Source organism: Erpetoichthys calabaricus, chromosome 14 (genome assembly GCF_900747795.2).
Source record: "Erpetoichthys calabaricus chromosome 14, fErpCal1.3, whole genome shotgun sequence".
Classification (NCBI taxonomy): Eukaryota; Metazoa; Chordata; class Cladistia; order Polypteriformes; family Polypteridae; genus Erpetoichthys; species Erpetoichthys calabaricus.
This window is the reverse complement of record NC_041407.2, coordinates 100,153,477-100,172,658: the sequence shown is the minus strand read 5'-3', so window position 1 is coordinate 100,172,658 and position 19,182 is coordinate 100,153,477. Positions and strand designations below refer to the sequence as shown.

Sequence of the window (19,182 nt, the reverse complement as noted above, 5' to 3'; positions counted from 1 at the left end):
AACGGAGTCAGGGTTGCAGCCCTTCAGAGCTCCGGTCAGTGCAATCCCATTGGCTGTTCAGTGCAACTCCGGCGGTCTGCAAGTGTACGTTTAACACCACGACAGCCCAGCAACAGCAAACGGGCGCCACCCGGTGGACATTACGTATATTGTTACTAATAATGGAAGTTAATCAAATAAAAAAAGACCTAATACTTAATGCCAAACGGTATAATTGGTCGAGCAGTGGACTTATTTGGAACAGGAATCACGAGTGACCGTTCATCTTCTTAACGCTTTGATGCTGGCCACTGCACTCCAGGCCAATGACCAACCTCTTCACGGCTCTAGAGCGCCCCCGCCAGAGCGTCACATATAAATTCCCGCCGCTTGCGGATGGCTCGCGCGAAGACAAAAGGAAAAGATGAAAGGGACGTTTTCCATTAGAGAAGATAATGGAAATGGAGGGGAAGGAGAAGGATAAAGAATGAAATCTTTCACGGGGGCTTAAGTGCCTTGAAGATTAATGAGATGGAGGGTGCGCTACGCTGCGCGGGGGGATAGGGCGGCAGAACGGAGCCGCGGGAGTCGTTACTGCTGAAAGGAGATTAGCGGCGCCGCGCGTGGCACGCAGAGCAAGCGAGAGAGAGAGAGAGCGCGAGCCCGCCACGAGTCACTTACTCCGCGCGCACCGACTTGTTCAACGACATTTATTGATCTTCTTTCCACGCATCCCCGGTGTCATATTAATTATTCACCGGTTGGATGTTTAAAAAGTGATTTGAGGGAATAGAGGCGACTCCCTGAAGCCGCCGCGCTCGGCGCCCACTAGCTTGTTAATAAGCGTCTTGAATAATTTAAGGTGGCGGCGGACTTGTACGAGTATTTTAACGTGATTTAGGGCCGGTGTCCTTCAGCCGTGGGCGGCTGCGTTAATGCAGATGCATTGGACTTGCGCGCGAGTCGTGGGGGTTTACAACATCAGGGCTTCCAGAGTCAAAATGACATTATTTATCGTAGTATGGAGAAAACCCTTCATACTTTCTTTCCGATCTTCCAAGCCCCTCCAACTTTACCCACCGCCTCATAACCTCGACGCCGACTTTACAAAACCAGAGGTTGACAGTTGACTCCGTGGTCATCCCAGAGCTCCGGTGTTAATTTCCAGAACAGTCCTTCTGATGTTGCGCTCTGAAAGGAGCTATATAAAGTAGAAATGGATCAATTCTAAATATTTATAGGGATTGCAGAAACTGTTTCCAAATGAATCGCGGCACCTGCACATAAAGCGTTAATTGTATGTCAGTAATTGACACCAGAGATGTCCTGTTTAGTCCCTGTCTCGCTTGGGTCCGGTCATCCCACCCAATAGGGCACACCAGCACGGCGACAACTTAAATGAACACTTAACGAATAGGTTAAGTTAGAATAAGCCGATTAATCCGCTGTGCGCTTTTGTTGTGCATCAAAACTTTGGGACCCCCTAAATCCCCACTTCAGTTTTCCAGCGCACGTCCTTCAGAAGTGGCGCCCCGAGCGTGTGTGTGTGTGTGTGTGTGCTCAGTCAGCCATGCTGATATCAAGTAAGACATTGCTATTGGTTTTGTATTCCTTTGTATGACCGCCATGATTAGAACTCCAATATCCACGTTTGGCTTCATGGATCTCGATCTTGGGTGGCAGGGTGGAGCAGGAGTACAGCTGCTACCTCACAATAAGGAGACCGGGTTTCCATGCCGGGTGTTCCCCGTGTGGCCAGTTCAGGGACTGTCCTGCTGACATGTCATCCTGCTAGATCTCTCCTCTGCCTTCGACACAGTCCATCATCAGATCCTCCTTGTGCACATTCTCTGACATTGACATCACTGGGACTTCCCTCAGGTGATCTGAGTCCTACCTCTTGGGCAAATCCTACCATGTGTTCTGGCAGGGAGATACGTCAAAGGTGCACCAGGCAAGCACAATTCCTTGTATTTTGTGGGTTAAACCCCAAGAGACAGGACCACCCTTATGTCGTTGCTAAGGGGCCACTCTCAGGCTAGAAACTGAGGCTGGAAAGCAAGTCCCTTAGTGGCTCATAGATGGATAGCACAGCTAGTGACACAAACACATGTTGAAATAATCAAAGTAGATCTCAATGCACCATTTATTGACATGTATGCAGTAAAATGCATATAATTTGTCATTCCAACAGAAGGTGCATCACAAACATTTGTAGTAATCAATGCATGCATGTATTGGTTTCATAAAAGCAGTGTTCATGAAGCGCCACTAGTTGGAATGACAAATGCAATGCATTTTACTACTACATGTGAGGGGGCGGCACAGTGGATAGCACTGCTGCCTCACAGGAGACCCAGGTTCGCTTCCCGGGGCCTCCCTGCGTGGAGTTTGCATGTTCTCCCCGTGTCTGCGTGGGTTTCCTCCCAAAGTCCAAAGACATGCTGGTTAGGTGCATTGGCGATCCTAAAGTGTCCTTAGTGTGTGCTTGGTGTGTGGGTGTGTGTGTGTGTGCCCTGCGGTGGGCTGGCGCCCTGCCCGGGGTTTGTTTCCTGCCTTGTGCCCTGTGTTGGCTGGGATTGACTCCAGCAGACCCTCGTGAACATGTAGTTAGGATATAGCAGGTTGAAGAATGGATGGATGGATGTTTGTGAGGTGAGGTGCTAATGTACTCCAGGCGGGTGTTTGGCTGCGATTGGCAGGTGTTCTGTCCAGTGCATATCACTGCCTTGTGCCAGTCCTTGCTTTGATTGAAAACATGCCATACATAGATAATTAATAATAATGGAACAATATTGTTACAGTACCGTTACATCGATTTGGGGTGCTTACATATTTTAGGTGGGTGTTTGGCAGTGATTGCGGTGTTCTGTTCGGCACATACCTTGTGCCAGTCCTTGCCCCCATTAGCTCCAGTATTGTTATAATAATTTATGGCAGCTGGGGGTGTATACTTGTGATTGACAGGTCCCCATCCAGTGCACACTTTAGCCTTGTGTATGTCCTCATCCAGATTGGTTGTAATGCTGTTGCATTAATTTGCATGTTTGTGATGCTCCATCTGTTGGAATGACAAATCAATGCATTTGTCTGTGTTATAGACCATTTGGCATATGATTCATAAAAGCAGTGTTCATTTTGTGATGTGCCACTAGTTGGAATAGCAAATGCAATCCATTGTCCTACTACAGATGTTTGTGAGGTGCCATCTGTTGGAATGACAAAACAATGCATTTGTCTGTGTTATTTATTTGCCATCTGGTATGTGATTCATAAAAGTAGTGTTTGTGATGCACCATTAGTTGGAATGGCAAATGCAATGCATTTTACTACTACAGATGTTTGTGATGCTCCATCTGTTGGAATGAGAAATGCAAAGCATTTGTCTCTGTTATATGCCATTTGATATGTGATTTGTAAGAGCAGTGTTCGTGTTTGTGAAACGCCGCTGGTTGGAATGACAAATGCAATGCATTTTACTACTATAAATGTTTGTAATGCTTTATCTGTTGGTTTGTCTCTGTTATTCGTAAAAACAGTATTCATGTTTGTGATGTGCCGCTAGTTGGAATGATAAATGCAATGCATTTTACTACTACAGATGTTTGTGATGCTCCATCTGTTGGAATGACAAATCAGTGCATCTGTCTGTGTTACAGTGCATCCGGAAAGTATTCACAGCTCATCACTTTTTCCACATTTTGTTATGTTACAGCCTTATTCCAAAATGGATTAAATTCATTTTTTTCCACAGAATTCTACACACAACACCCCATAATGACAACGTGAAAAAAGTTTACTTGAGATTTTTGCAAATTTATTAAAAATAAAAAAATTGAGAAAGCACATGTACATAAGTATTCACAGCCTTTGCCATGAAGCTCAAAATTGAGCTCAGGTGCATCCTATTTCCCCTGATCATCCTTGAGATGTTTTTGCAGCTTCATTGGAGTCCACCTTGTGGTAAATTCAGTTGACTGGACATGATTTGGAAAGGCACACACCTGTCTATATAAGGTCCCACAGTTGACAGTTCATGTCAGAGCACAAACCAAGCATGAAGTCAAAGGAATTGTCTGTAGACCTCTGAGACAGGATTGTCTCGAGGCACAAATCTGGGGAAGGTTACAGAAAAATTTCTGCTGCTTTGAAGGTCCCAATGAGCACGGTGGCCTCCATCATCCGTAAGTGGAAGAAGTTCGAAACCACCAGGACTCTTCCTAGAGCTGGCCGGCCATCTAAACTGAGCGATCAGGGTAGAAGGGCCTTAGTCAGGGAGGTGACCAAGAACCTGATGATCACTCTGTCAGAGCTCCAGAGGTCCTCTGTGGAGAGAGGAGAACCTTCCAGAAGGACAACCATCTCTGCAGCAATCCACCAATCAGGCCTGTATGGTAGAGTGGCCAGACGGAAGCCACTCCTTAGTAAAAGGCACATGGCAGCCCGCCTGGAGTTTGCCAAAAGGCACCTGAAGGACTCTCAGACCATGAGAAAGAAAATTCTCTGTTCTGATGAGACAAAGATTGAACTCTTTGGTGTGAATGCCAGGCGTCACGTTTGGAGGAAACCAGGCACCGCTCATCACCAGGCCAATACCATCCCTACAGTGAAGCATGGTGGTGGCAGCATCATGCTGTGGGGATGTTTTTCAGCGGCAGGGACTGGGAGACTAGTCAGGATAAAGGGAAAGATGACTGCAGCAATGTACAGAGACATCCTGGATGAAAACCTGCTCCAGAGCGCTCTTGACCTCAGACTGGGGCGACGGTTCATCTTTCAGCAGGACAACGACCCTAAGCACACAGCCAAGATATCAAAGGAGTGGCTTCAGGACAACTCTGTGAATGTCCTTGAGTGGCCCAGCCAGAGCCCAGACTTGAATCTGACTGAACATCTCTGAAGAGATCTTAAAATGGCTGTGCACCGACGCTTCCCATCCTACCTGATGGAGCTTGAGAGGTGCTGCAAAGAGGAATGGGCCAAACTGGCCAAGGATAGGTGTGCCAAGCTTGTGGCATCATATTCAAAAAGACTTGAGGCTGGAATTGCTGCCAAAGGGGCATCGACAAAGTATTGAGCAAAGGCTGTGAATACTTATGGACATGGGATTTCTCAGTTTTTTTATTTTTTAAAAATTTGCAAAAACCTCAAGTAAACTTTTTTCACGTTGTCATTATGGGGTGTTGTGTGTAGAATTCTGAGGAAAAAAATGAATTTAATCCATTTTGGAATAAGGCTGTAACATAACAAAATGTGGAAAAAGTGATGCGCTGTGAATACTTTCCGGATGCACTGTAGTTGCGCACCTCTCGTTTCCTGCTCAAACGGCCACCCTCAAAGTGTACGGAGCTCTGGTGCCCCCCGTAGGGAGCATGTGAAGCTGCCCACTTCTTGCCCGGGTCCTGCTTCCTTCTTTTTTTTTTTGGGTGGTTCCAAATTGCTTGCCATCCACACACACACAAACACAGGTTAACTGAGGGTTGAGGCTGCGGGGCATCCGAGACAGCCACGCGCCGGGATCTGTATTCAATTTCTTGGAAAGATTAGGAGTTTTATCTAGCAGCACTGGAGTTCCCAGCGGACCAGATAAGGGATTAGAGAGTGATTAACGTCCCGCTCGGCTCTTATCGATTTAAAACGCGCCTGTCCTCCTGCAGCGGGGCGCGCACACGACTGGAATGTTCAGCGCCTCTGCGCTCTCCCTGCTGTACCCACAGTCACCACGTGATGTCGCCACTTTGTCAGCGTCGTGGCGACGTTGCGCAAAGTAAGAACGTGAGAAATTTGACGAACGAGGGGAGACCATTCAGTCCACCAGGCTCGTTTGTTTAGCTAATAGCCAAGCTGTCCCCGTATCTCATCGAAACACTTCTTAGAGCTTGTCAAGGTTTCTGCTTAAAAAAAAAATAAACCAGAGCATTCTACGAGGGGGGCTGAGGGGCGGATCACGGTTGTGTTAGGATGACAAGGAAGCAGAATCCATTTTTATACACTTAGAATACCGCAGATGCACACTGCAGACAAATCAGGATGCTTTACATGAAGATCCCAGTGCAGGGGACTTACATAAATGGGGCTACACTGTCAACCTTAATAAAAGGGAAAGTGTCTGGTTGCTGTGTCTCTGTCATTCCAACAGATGGCACATCACAAGTATTTGTAGAAATAAATGCATTGCATTAGTCATTCCAACAGATGACATGTAACAAACATTAACACTGCTTCTGCAAATCTTGTACCAAATGTCATATACTGTAACAGAGACATATGCCGTGAATTTGACATTCCAACAGATGGTGCATCACAAACATTAACACTGCTTTTGCAAAATCCATACCAAATGGTGTAAAACAGAGGCATTGCGCTTGTCATTTCAATAGATGGTGCATAACAAACATTTGTAGTAATAAAGTGTATGGCATTTGACATTCCAACAGATGGTGCATCACAGACATTAACTTTGCTTTTGCAAATCTTCTACCAAATGCCATATACTGTAACATAGACATATGCAGTGAATTTGTCATTCCAACAGATGGTGCATCACAAACATTAACACTGCTTTTGCAAATCCTGTACCAGATGTCATATACTGTAATAGAGACATATGCAGTGATTTTAAATTCCAACAGATGGTGCATCACAAACATTAACACTGCTTTTGCAAAATCCATACCAAATGCCATAAAACAGAGATATTTTCATTGCACTTGTCATTCCAACAGACGGTGCATAACAAACATTTGTAGTAATAAAGTGCATGGCATTTGTCATTCCAACAGATGCAGTATCACAAACATTAACATTGCTCTTGCAAATCCCATGCCAAATGGCATATAACAGAGACATATGCATTGCACATGACATTCCAACAGATGGCACATCACAAACATTTGTAGGAGTAAAATTGATTGTATTTGTCATTCCAACAGATGGTACATCAAAAAATTAACACTGCTTTTACATAACCCATACCAGATGGCCAGATGCAGAGACATATGCATTTTAATTGCCATTCCAACAGATGGGGCATCACAAACATTTGTAGAAATGCATTTTAGTAGTTAGTGGTGCCCCATCTGTTGGAATGAAAAATGCTATACAGTAATCCCTCCTCCATCGCGGGGGTTGCGTTCCAGAGCCACCCGCGAAATAAGAAAATCCGCGAAGTAGAAACCATATGTTTATATGGTTATTTTTAGAATGCCATGCTTGGGTCACAGATTTGTGCAGAAACACAGGAGGTTGTAGAGAGACAGGAACGTTATTCAAACACTGCAAACAAACATTTGTCTCTTTTTCAAAAGTTTAAACTGTGCTCCATGACAAGACAGAGATGACAGTTCCGTCTCACAATTAAAAGAATGCAAACATATCATCCTCTTCAAAGGGGTGCGCGTCAGGAGCAGTGACTGTCACAGAGATAGAGAGAAGAGCAAACAGATCAATGGTGCTGTTTTTCTTTTAAGTATGCGAAGCACCGCGGCACAAAGCTGTTGAAGGCGGCAGCTCACACCCCCTCCGTCAGGAGCAGACAAAGTGAGACAGAGTTTGTTTTTCAATCAAAAATCAATACGTGCCCTTGGAGCTTTTAAGTATGCGAAGCTCCATGCAGCATCTCATTTCAGGAAGCAGCTGCACAAAAGATAGCAACGTGAAGATAATCTTTCAGCATTTTTAGACGAGCGTCCGTATCGTCTAGGTGTGCGAACAGCCCCCCTGCTCAATCCCCCTACGTCAGGATCAGAGAAAGTCAGCGCAAAAGCAAAGAGAAAAGTAAGCTGGGTAGCTTCTCAGCCATCTGCCAATAGCGTCCCTTGTATGAAATCAACTGGGCAAACCAACTGAGGAAACGTGTGCCAGAAATTAAAAGACCCATTGTCCGCAGAAACCCGCGAAGCAGCGAAAAATCCGCGATATATATTTAAATATGCTTACATATAAAATCCGCGATGGAGTGAAGCCGCGAAAGGCGAAGCGCGATATAGCGAGGGATTACTGTGTATGTTATTACCACATGCACAACAAAATACATTCCAATGGATGGTGCAATGCAAACATTAACACTGAGGTCTGTGTTGATTACTCAGACTTTAGCACGTCTTAGACAGCTGGCATGGCTAATAGAAGAGTGCCTCACATACCCAGCACCCTGGGTTCAAATTTGCATGTTCTCCACAGACCTGCGTGGGTCTTCCTTCTGCATCTCCAAATAGACAGGGCCTTCACTTGGTCATTGGCAGCAGCAAGGAAAGCTGCTTTGACAGTTTGTTGTTTACATCATCATTGTCATTATCACTGTCAGTTTATCATAGTTGTAATCATCACCATCATCGTCGTTGTTGTCGTCATTGTCTTCATCGTTGCCATCATTCTCTTTCCGGTTTTCCTGCTGTGTTTCGGGGCTGATCAGGCCCCCCCAATCTTCAGCAGCTTGTATGTGCCCCCTGGTTGTACCACCATTTGAGCACATAATTCAGAAATGTTTACTGGGAGGAATTTAAAAATGAATTCCAGTGAATGTGTGACATGTGACTAGAAATAAAGTGCACAGACTGAGAGATATCTCAGTGCCCTCTTTAATATAATTTCGTAATAATAATAATAATAATAATAATAATATCTATGAAATCATTGATGTCATTTGCAACTTACTGATTGAAATTTGTGTTCAATGAATATTTAATTAAGGAAATGTCAAGCGAATTAAATGGAGCTAATGTGTGTCCTTTTAATTAATGAAATGACTTGAATGAAATGATGCCATAGTAGAGGGGCTTGAATAAAAATTAATTAATTTGAAATTCATATAAAAACATGATATTGACTTACCTTGATTGGCCTGACCAAGTCAATTCAATTTGCTTAACCCATGTAGATAATTTAATTTACTGCAAAATTGTAATCAAAGCAAACATGAATTGACCTAAACTGAACGATCAATTGAAATACACAGAAAATGGAAGCAAAATATTAAAATGAAAATCCAAACACTATACACGTATCAAAGGTAATAACGTAACATGGTGGCAGTTGGGTGCCAAGCAGATTGGAACAGCGCAGATTTTCTTTGACGTTGAATTTAATAATTCTTTTCTGATTTGTTAAGAGTGAGCAGAGTGTTCATTGTTATCTGCCCTGTCTCCTGTCCGTGGAGCCCAAAGGGGCAGGGCCACTGGTTAAAAGAGCTGTTTTTCGGAATGTTGGAGGACATCAGGAGAACATGCAAGCTTCACATAAAAGAGCAAATCCGTGCAGGATTTGAACCCAGGAGGCTTGATCCTTTATGCTAATCACTGCACCACACCTTAAAAGGAAAAGAACAGCTTTAATTCAATGAAGAAAGATGGCACACATTAATATATATACATATATATAAATATATAAATCTGTCAAAGCAGCCAAATAACCTGCACCTCAGGACAGCTCAACCACTTTGTGCCCGGCCAGTACTCAGATGGGGGACCAACATCACTTGAAATGTTTCAAGTCTAAATATCTTTGATCATAATAGAAATGTGTCATTTGTCACCCTCTGATAGAGGTCTGTAGGAGGCTAGACCCCTAGTAAAGCATCAAAAACCAAAAATAACCTCATATTCATAATCATTGACCTTGAAATAGCCTGAAACGATACCCCACATGCTTATGTTTGAAATTTGTCCATTTTTAACCTTCTGGGAGTGGCTGTTGGAGGGCTAGGACCACCGGTAAAAAATTAAATGTCCAACATATGATCGTATTCACAATCGGCAACCTCAAAACAGCATAACACGACACCTGCCTATATAACTGGTCCTTATTTTTTTTAATTTTGTGAAAAGGAGTAACTTTGACCCCTCATATCCCACTGTGAACCCCTGGGGTCTGCGCATCTGCAGGTTCTTCTGGTCATGTTTGCTGGAGACACCAATTGGTTGATTCTTTATCATAAGGGTGTCACTTCCGCACATAATTTGGTCCAGAAATGAGGGTCTTTTGGCCAAGAGTGGTGGTGGGGTGGGGGGGGACCCCAAAAAGCTTGACCTCTGGCCTGCCTAGACATGAAGATGAGTCAAATGTTATATCATATGGTGGGATTCTCTCGTACCGCTGAGTCAGGAAAGAAGAACTGAATTGATTTCACAGTGTTCATAAGTAATTCTTACAAACACAGAAATGATTCAAAAAAAGCAATGGTCATAACTGGACTCTCATTTTTAGTTTTTCTAAATGGTTCCAGAGTCTCTACAATTGATGTGTTCTCGTATTGAGGATTTTAGAGACCCAGGAGTGCGATGGTCGCGTCTATACGCTCAGCAGTCTATTCACCTATTGACCATGTAACAAGGCAGGAGGGCAGCAGCTTCATCGACGTGTGACACCATTGCGATTGTCCCCATCAGTGACAGTGACGAGGCTGCCCACAGGGTGGAGCTCAAAGACCTGCCTGTATGTTGCCATAGCAACAACCTCTCCCTGAACGTCGGCAACACAAAGGAGGTCATTGCTGACTTCAGAAAGAACCAAGGCAGCACTTCGCTTGCACTCCACTCCAAATTCACAGGGGTCCAGACGGTATCCAGATGTCCACATCACCCACTGCTTTTCGGGGTCTGTCAACACCACCTGCCTACTCAAAAAGGCTCGGCTATTCCTGAGGAGGCTATAGAGCTTTGCGGTGAGAACCACAAGGCCCGTGATACAGTAAGAACTGTACGCTGCTATGCTAACAACAAGCCATGGATTACAAGTGACATCAAGGGCCTTTTGAACCAGAAGAAAAGGGCTTTTAAAAACGGTGATCAGCATGAGCTCAAGCGCGTGCAGAAGGAACTCCGAGTCCAGCTCAGGGCGGCGAAGGAGCAGTACAGGAGAAAGCTGGAGCAGAAGTTGCAGAATAACAGCATGAAGGAAGTGTGGGATGGGATGAAGATCATCACTGGCTGCAGCTCGAAGCGGGGTACCACCATTGAGAGAGACGTGAAGAGAGCAAACCAAATGAACAACTTCTTTAACAGGTTTGACCACCCTAACCCACTCTCACTCTCACCTCGGAGTACTGCACCCTCCACACATCCTTCTGCTGATACCAGCATAGGAAAGACATCCCCACCCATAATTACAACAGCGCAAGTGAGCAGAGAGCTGAGGAGACTTCGTGCCAGCAAAGCAGCGGGTCCAGATGGAGTATCGCCACGACTGCTGAAGGTCTGTGCATCGGAGCTGGGGGGCCCTCTACAGCGCATCTTCAACCTGAGCCTGGAACAGGGGAAAGTCCCGAGGCTTTGGAAAACATCTTGTATCACCCCAATCCCAAAGGTATCACGTCCTAGTGAGCTGAATGACTTTCGGCCTGTTGCTCTGACATCACATGTGATGAAGACCATGGAGAGGCTGCTGCTTCACCACCTTAGGCCACAGGTTCAACACGCCCTTGACCCTCTGCAGTTTGCATATCAGGAGAAGGTGGGAGCGGAGGATGCCATCATCTATATGCTACATCGATCCCTCTCTCACTTGGACAGAGGTAGTGGTGCTGTAAGAATTATGTTTCTGGACTTCTCTAGCGCCTTCAACACAATCCAACCTCTGCTCCTTAGGGACAAGCTGATAGAGATGGGATTAGATTCATACCTAGTGGCATGGATCATGGACTATCTTAAAGACAGACCTCAGTATGTGCATCTTGGGAACTGCACGTCTGACATTGTGGTCAGCAACACAGGAGCGCCACAGGGGACTGTACTTTCTCCGGTCCTGTTCAGCCTATATACATTGGACTTCCAATACAACTCGGAGTCCTGCCATGTGCAAAAGTTCGCTGACGACACTGCTATCGTGGGCTGCATCAGGAATGGGCTGGAGGAGGAGTATAGGGACCTAATCAAGGACTTTGTTAAATGGTGCGACTCAAACCACCTACAACTGAACACCAGCAAAACCAAAGAGCTGGTGGTGGATTTTAGGAGGCCCAGACCCCTCATAGACCCAGTGATCATCAAAGGTGACTGTGTGCAGATGGTGCAGACCTATAAATATCTGGGAGTGCAGCTGGATGATAAATTAGACTGGACTGCCAATACTGATGCGCTGTGCAAGAAAGGACAGAGCCGGTTATACTACCTTAGAAGGCTGGCATCCTTCAACATCTGCAATAAGATGCTGCAGATGTTCTATCAGACAGTTGTGGCAAGCGCCCTCTTCTATGCAGTGGTGTGCTGGGGAGGCAGTATTAAGAGGAAAGACGCCTCACGTCTGGACAAACTGGTGAGGAAGGCAAGCTCTATTGTTGGCATGGAGCTGGACAGTTTGACATCACTGGCAGAGCGAAGGGCGCTCAGCAGGCTCCTATCAATTATGGAGAATCCACTGCATCCACTGAACAGGATCATCTCCAGACAGAAGAGCAGCTTCAGCGACAGACTGCTGTCACTGTCCTGCTCCACTGACAGATTGAGGAGATCGTTTCTCCCCCAAACTATGCGACTCTTTAATTCCACCCAGAGGGGTAAACGTTAACATTCAACATTATACAAAGTTATTGTCTGTTTTTCTGTTTTTCACCTGCATTGTTATCATTCTTTAATTTAATATTATTTATTGTATCAGTATGCTGCTGCTGAAGAATGTGAATTTCCCATTGGGATTAATAAAGTATCTATCTATCTATCTATCTATCTATCTATCTATCTATCTATCTATCTATCTATCTATCTATCTATCTATCTATCTATCTATCTATCTATCTATCTATCTATCTATCTTTTGCCGCTGCGCTATTGAAAGTACCCTGACCAGGCGCATCACGGTGTGCTTTGGTAATCTTGTTTGTCTTTCAGGTGACTCTTTTGGCCTATTTTTTTTTTGATCTTTTATGCTTTTCCTTTGTACTTTTCTATTTCTTTGTTAATATTTATGAAGATTTTTTGCTTGCCTTTTTCTGCACAAGCCAAAGGTTTACGGTCATCCTTCCTCTTGTGGAGCTTTTTCTACTATTTTGGGACATTTCTTTATAATTTGAACCTTTCGGACATTTTTATTTCCCTGTTTTGGGCCTAGCTAGATGGTCCAGAGAGAGTTTCTTCTGAGTTAACCAGTGAAGGTCCTGGCCAGCTTTATGGCCATTTTTGGAGGTCTCGGCCTCTTTCCTCCATGCGTGAGACTCCAGTTGTCAAGAGAATGTTTGTATTGATGTTTCATTTCTTTGAATTTGTCCACATCAGATTCATATCAGCTGTTAGGCTTTGTAAATCTGGGAATTGCAACTCGCTTACATTTTGTCCTGAGCTTGTAACTTTTGTCACCTTGTCCTGTCACACTTGTTCAAAAACAGTCCACAGACTGATGTTCCTCGCCTCTCTTTTACGTTGTTTTGGATAATTGACTGCCAAGCAAATAAATGTAAAGAGTAAATGTGAATGATCTGATTATTCCAAAAGAACAAGCCAAATGTCCAGACTTAGGTGTTCAATGATTCCCACTCCGGTTTCTCCTTTACCCAGTGGCCCCCTGTATGCTGTGTCTGTGTAATGTGGCCAGACTGGCAGGTGCCACTCGCTGTGTTCATCTTGGCCTGGCCCTTGTGGTTTTCACATGGACTGTTGCTTTGTGGTGCCTTTCACATCCTGACGCAGTTTGTTTTACTTCACAGGGACCCCCAGTCAGAGCGGTCCCTTGCTGGCCACTCTCCCCATTGCAGGACGCCCCCTGCAGCCTCAACTGGACCTCAAGCACTTCCTGCCCTTCCGACTCAATGGCTCTTCCCCGATGAGTCTCTTCCCAAACTTCAACACGGTGAGTACACTTTGGCTTTATTCTCAAAGTTTTGTTTGGAGGTCTTTGTGATGAAGCACAAGGGGGTGACCCTGACTCTGCTGGGCCCTCTGCTTTATGGGATGAGCCAGGGATTCATACCTGGTTCAGATCACATTGCTTTTTATTTAATCTTTTTGTTCCCTTGTAAAAAGCTCTGTGTGTTTCCATTCCACTTAGATTTTATTAATTTTCTATGAGGGCTGTGTTGTTGATTTATTATTTATTTATTAGCTGTACTCCTGTCTGTTGAAATACATATTGCATACATGTTGTAATAAAATGTATTTTTGAGTTTTGTCAGTCCAACAGGTGGTGCATCACAAAATACGCTGTCATTCCAGCAGATGGCGAAATCACCCACAGTTGTGGTCATAAAATACATTGCATTTGTCATTCTAACAGATGACACATCACAAACATTTCTGGTCATAAAATGCATTGTATTAGTCATTCCAACAGATGGAGTATCACAGACATCTGTAGTTATAAAATGCACTCCTTCTGTCATTCCAACACATGGTGCATTACCAACATTTCTGGTCATAAAATGCATTATATTTGTCATTCCAACAGATAGAGTATCACAAACATTTGTAGTCATAAAATGTACTGCATCTGTCATTCCAACAGATGGCGCATCGTTAACATTTCCGATCATAAAATGCATCACATTTGTCATTCCAACAGATGGTGCATCACAAACATTTGTAGTCATAAAATGCACTGCATCTGCCATTCCAACAGATGGCGCCTCACTAATATTTCTGGTCATAAAATACATTGCATTCGTCATTCCAACAGATGGTGCATCACAAACATTTGTAGTCATAAAATGCACTGCATCTGCCATTCCAACAGATGGCGCCTCACCAATATTTCTGGTCATAAAATACATTGCATTTGTCATTCCAACAGATGGTGCATCACAAACATTTATAGCCATTAATTGCACTCCTTCTGTCATTCCAACAGATGGAGTATCACGAACAGTTGTAGTCATAAAATGTACTGCATCTGTCATTCCAACAGATGGCACAATCACCAACATTTGCGGTCATAAAATGCATCACATTTGTCATTCCAACAGATGGTGCATTACAAACATTTGTAGTCATAAAATGCACTGCATCTGCCATTCCAACAGATGGCGCCTCACCAATATTTCTGGTCATAAAATACATTGCATTTGTCATTCCAACAGATGGTGCATCACAAACATTTATAGCCATTAATTGCACTCCTTCTGTCATTCCAACAGATGGAGTATCACAAACATTTGTAGTCATAAAATGTACTGCATCTGTCATTCCAACAGATGGTGCATCACAAACATTTATAGCCATTAATTGCACTCCTTCTGTCATTCCAACAGATGGAGTATCACAAACATTTGTAGTCATAAAATGTACTGCATCTGTCATTCCAACAGATGGAGCATCGTTAACATTTCCGATCATAAAATGCATCACATTTGTCATTCCAACAGATGGAGTATCACGAACAGTTGTAGTCATAAAATGTACTGCATCTGTCATTCCAACAGATGGTGCATCACAAACATTTGTAGTCATAAAATGCACTGCATCTGCCATTCCAACAGATGGCACCTCACCAATATTTCTGGTCATAAAATACATTGCATTTTTCATTTCAACAGATGGTGCATCACAAACATTTGTAGTCATAAAATGCACTGCATCTGCCATTCCAACAGATGGCGCCTCACCAATATTTCTGGTCATAAAATGCATTGCATTTGTCATTCCAACATATGGTGCATCACCAACATTTGTAGCCATTAAATGCACTCCTTCTGTCATTCCAACAGATGGCGCCCCACCAATATTTCTGTTCATAAAATGCATCGCATATTTCTTTCCAACAGAAAAAATAAGTTCGACTTTTCCAAACTTATCCTTCATCCCTTGAGGGTGTCCTTTGGAAATGAGCTTCATCCTCTGTGGCTACACCAATGAGCGCTCCCTCTAGTGGCCCTCAGGTGCTCCTGCACTCCCAAATCTAATCACCATTGAAAGGGCCAGGCAGTCCCACCAAGGCTAGTCCATTACAATTTGTAACCGAGACCCCTTAAATGGCCTTTTGGGGTGCCCTGCTGCTCTCTGTGTATGTATGTGTGTGGCTCCCACCCATTTAAAACATTGCCAGGCTAAATGCCCCACCCAAATGATCACTGCTTGCCCAGCATGTTCAGTTGGCTACCTGCTGTCTCTCTCTCTCTCTGTCTCTCTTCAAATCCTGCCCCTCACCCTCTCCTTCTCTCTGTCATTGTGCCATCAACTGCCTTGGCGCTGCCACAGGGCACTGTGCGCTAACGAAATGAGCCCTAGAGTTTCAATCTGCTGCAGATGCCCATCCATTAGAATACCCGCCAGGCTTCTCCACCAGCCCATGTTATCACCACCCGTCATCTGGTCCACCCAAGCAGGACGCCAGCCCACGGCATGCATCCCCCCTCCCTCTGAGACAGCCACTCATTAACATGCCAGCTAGGTGAGCGCCAACAGGTGTGCCATTAATCATGGCCCATTTATATTCTGCTCACCTCTGGAATGGATTTCGGGGGCCCAGATAATGGGCGCTTTGTCCTGCTGGCTGTGCGTTGGGTAAGATGAATGCACCTGTCTCCCAAACTAAATGGCTTCCTTGGGAAACACAATCATCTCCCCGAGCAGGAGCTTCTTCAACAGGAGATAAGATAATTCTCCTCCGACTGGCTCGCTCATTCGCTCTCGTGGAGACAATAGCTTCTTTATCCCGGCAGCCGGCAGACTGAAGTGGCTCTCTGGACTTGGGCACACAAAGCACTGTAGAGGGTCTTTAAAGTCATTAAGGGGGCGGGGTGCGCCTTTCAACCAAAACCTGTTCATTTGACCACCCTGCATAATCCCGCACTGCCTTTATTTTAATGACCATGGTGGGGCGCTGTATAGGAATAATCTGAGCTGAGTAATGGGGTGAGTAATTTTTGGAAGTGGTTAGCTTGTGACAGGTCACAGGGTGATGTCCACGGGATACCACTTGGTGATGCCTAACCGAGGAGTGCTAAGATTGATAAAAGATGTACTGGACTTGAACAATAAATTAAGAAAGACGCTATAAGAAAATAAAGACTGGCAGGCTCAACCACACGGTCACAAATTTCAATCACTTTGTGGCATCATCATGTCACACTAATGTCAGCCACTGCTCAAATGGTTAAAAAATAATAATAGGAGTTGTGCCCTGAAAGGCACTATATGAAATAAGGAATGATTAATTGATTGGATTGGGAACTACAAAATCCCACCTTCATGTCCCCCATTGCCCCTCAGTGTGGCATCCAGTTGCTTAAGCTCTGGGTGGCACTGTAAATGTTTAACACGAAAGGCACTATATGAGATCAATAATGACATTTGACAAATCCAGCCTTTACCTCAACATGAAAACCACATTGAACCAGTTTAAGTGCACAAGCCCGAATTGTTAAAAAGAAACACAAGTAGGAGGTGTAGCATGAAAGGCGCTATATAACATTTTAAAAATGACGGATTTGATTGCCTGCGGCGGCACGGTGGCGCAGTGGGTAGCGCTGCTGCCTCACAGTTAGGAGACCCGGGTTCACTTCCCAGGTCCTCCCTGTGTGGAGTTTGCATGTCCTCCCCATGTCAAGTCCAAAGACATGCAGGTTAGGTGCATTGGCGATCCTAAATTGTCCCGTGTGTGTGCTTGGGGTGTGTGTGTGTGTGTGCCCTGCGGTGGGCTGGCACCCTGCTCGAGGTTTGTTTCCTGCCTTGCGCCCTGTGTTGGCTGGGATTGGCTCCAGCAGACCCCCCGTGACCCTGTAGTTAGGATATAGCGGGTTGCATAATGGATGGATGGATGATTGCCTGCGACTGTTACCTCACCCAGTGACCCTCAGAGGGGCATTTAAAACGTTTATCACTAGGAAGTGGGTTGACATTTAATCTCACCATGAAAGGTGCAATGAAATGAAAGAGCGTCCTGAGTGGAGCCTCAGGGTTTACTCACATAATGACTCACAAAGTGACACTTAAGTGACTGTAATCAGAGTGGTGAATTATGTACACAGAACCTGGGCTGTACATAAAGGCGCTATATAAAGAATGACTGACTGGAGCCGAGCCACAAGGTGACCGGCTGACCTCACACTGGGACTCCCAAAGAGACCCTCGCTATGACTGCCTCTGCTATTATCAATAAATACACACAAACTCTGCGGTGGGCGGTCACCCTGCCCGGGGTTGGTTCCTACATTACGCCCTGTGCTGGCTGGGATTGGCTCCAGCAGACCCCCGTGACCCTGTGTTAGGATTTGGCGGGTCGGAAAATGACTGACTGACTGACACACATAAACTGGACTGCACTGTAAGCCTCCACCGTGAAAGGCGCTATATAAGGAGTGATTGACTTAAGTGGTACCACAAGGCCACAGGTTGAAGTCCCACCAAACAGCTTCAGCTTTAGTGTCCTATGTGTGAAAACCAAACTGAAGTGAGTGTGCATATTAAATAAAGAAATCAATCACTCGGGTATTTGGTCTCAAGATGGGCTTCTGTCCTCCAGACACGCTCTGCCCTGCTGTGTGAGGGGAGGGCAGTCAATGGGTTTGACTTACAAGCCTGATGGCATAACGGTGCCCTTGAGCCTTGATGCTCTCGATGCTGTGCTCTCCCTGATGTTTTGGGTGGGCTGTGTCCTTAGTAATGTTATGGGCCCTCCTGAGAACTCTGCTACTATGGATGTCGGGAGTTCTGCTCCAATGATATTTTGAGCCAATTTGACCCCCCCGTTATAGAGCCTTGTGGTCCCATGCCGTACTGAGTGTGATGGAGTAGGTGAGGAGACTCTCAACCATCTCATCTGTAGAAGTTAATGAGGCTTCCTCAGCCTTCTCAGAAAACACTAACGCTGGGGGGTCTGTGACGTGGCCAGTCCAAGTAGGATCCTCTGAGATGTTGTAAACGTGGCCACTCTGTCCAGCTCAGTCTCCCCACTGTATGGCTGTGACTGACCCCTCTCTCTCTCCATGTGCCGATAATCATCTCCTTCATTTTGCTGATGTTAAGGAAGACACCACCTCACAAGGCCAGCCCCCTCCCACCTGTACACTGACTCGTCACCAAAGCCCCCCCCCAAGAAATCAGACCAGTGACGGTGGCATCAGCCACAAATTTAATTATACTGGTGTTCTGCTGGAAAGTGAGACAGTCGTGAGTGACGAGTGGGTCCCGCATGGGACTCCAAACACCTCTGAATACAAATTCCGAATCGCTTTATTGCCAGCATGTGAAACGTAGCAGGATTGACTTTGGTTTGGTGCAACACGTGGGGTACAAGACAACACAATCACAGCCCACCATTAACCTGGCACCGTGCAGACCACCA

The 19,182-nt window shown here is 45.1% G+C and overlaps 1 protein-coding gene across 5 annotated transcripts in view; it reads left to right on the top strand.

Annotated features, from left to right (window-relative positions):
• znf385c (zinc finger protein 385C) overlaps positions 1–19,182 on the top strand; it is a 312,314-nt gene that overhangs the window by 251,435 nt on the left and 41,697 nt on the right. For all 5 annotated transcript variants that reach the window (XM_051918847.1, XM_051918843.1, XM_051918845.1 and 2 more), the window contains one exon: positions 13,613–13,755. In XM_051918847.1, coding sequence (XP_051774807.1) covers positions 13,613–13,755 — 143 coding nt within the window. The remainder of the gene's footprint in view (positions 1–13,612; positions 13,756–19,182) is intronic.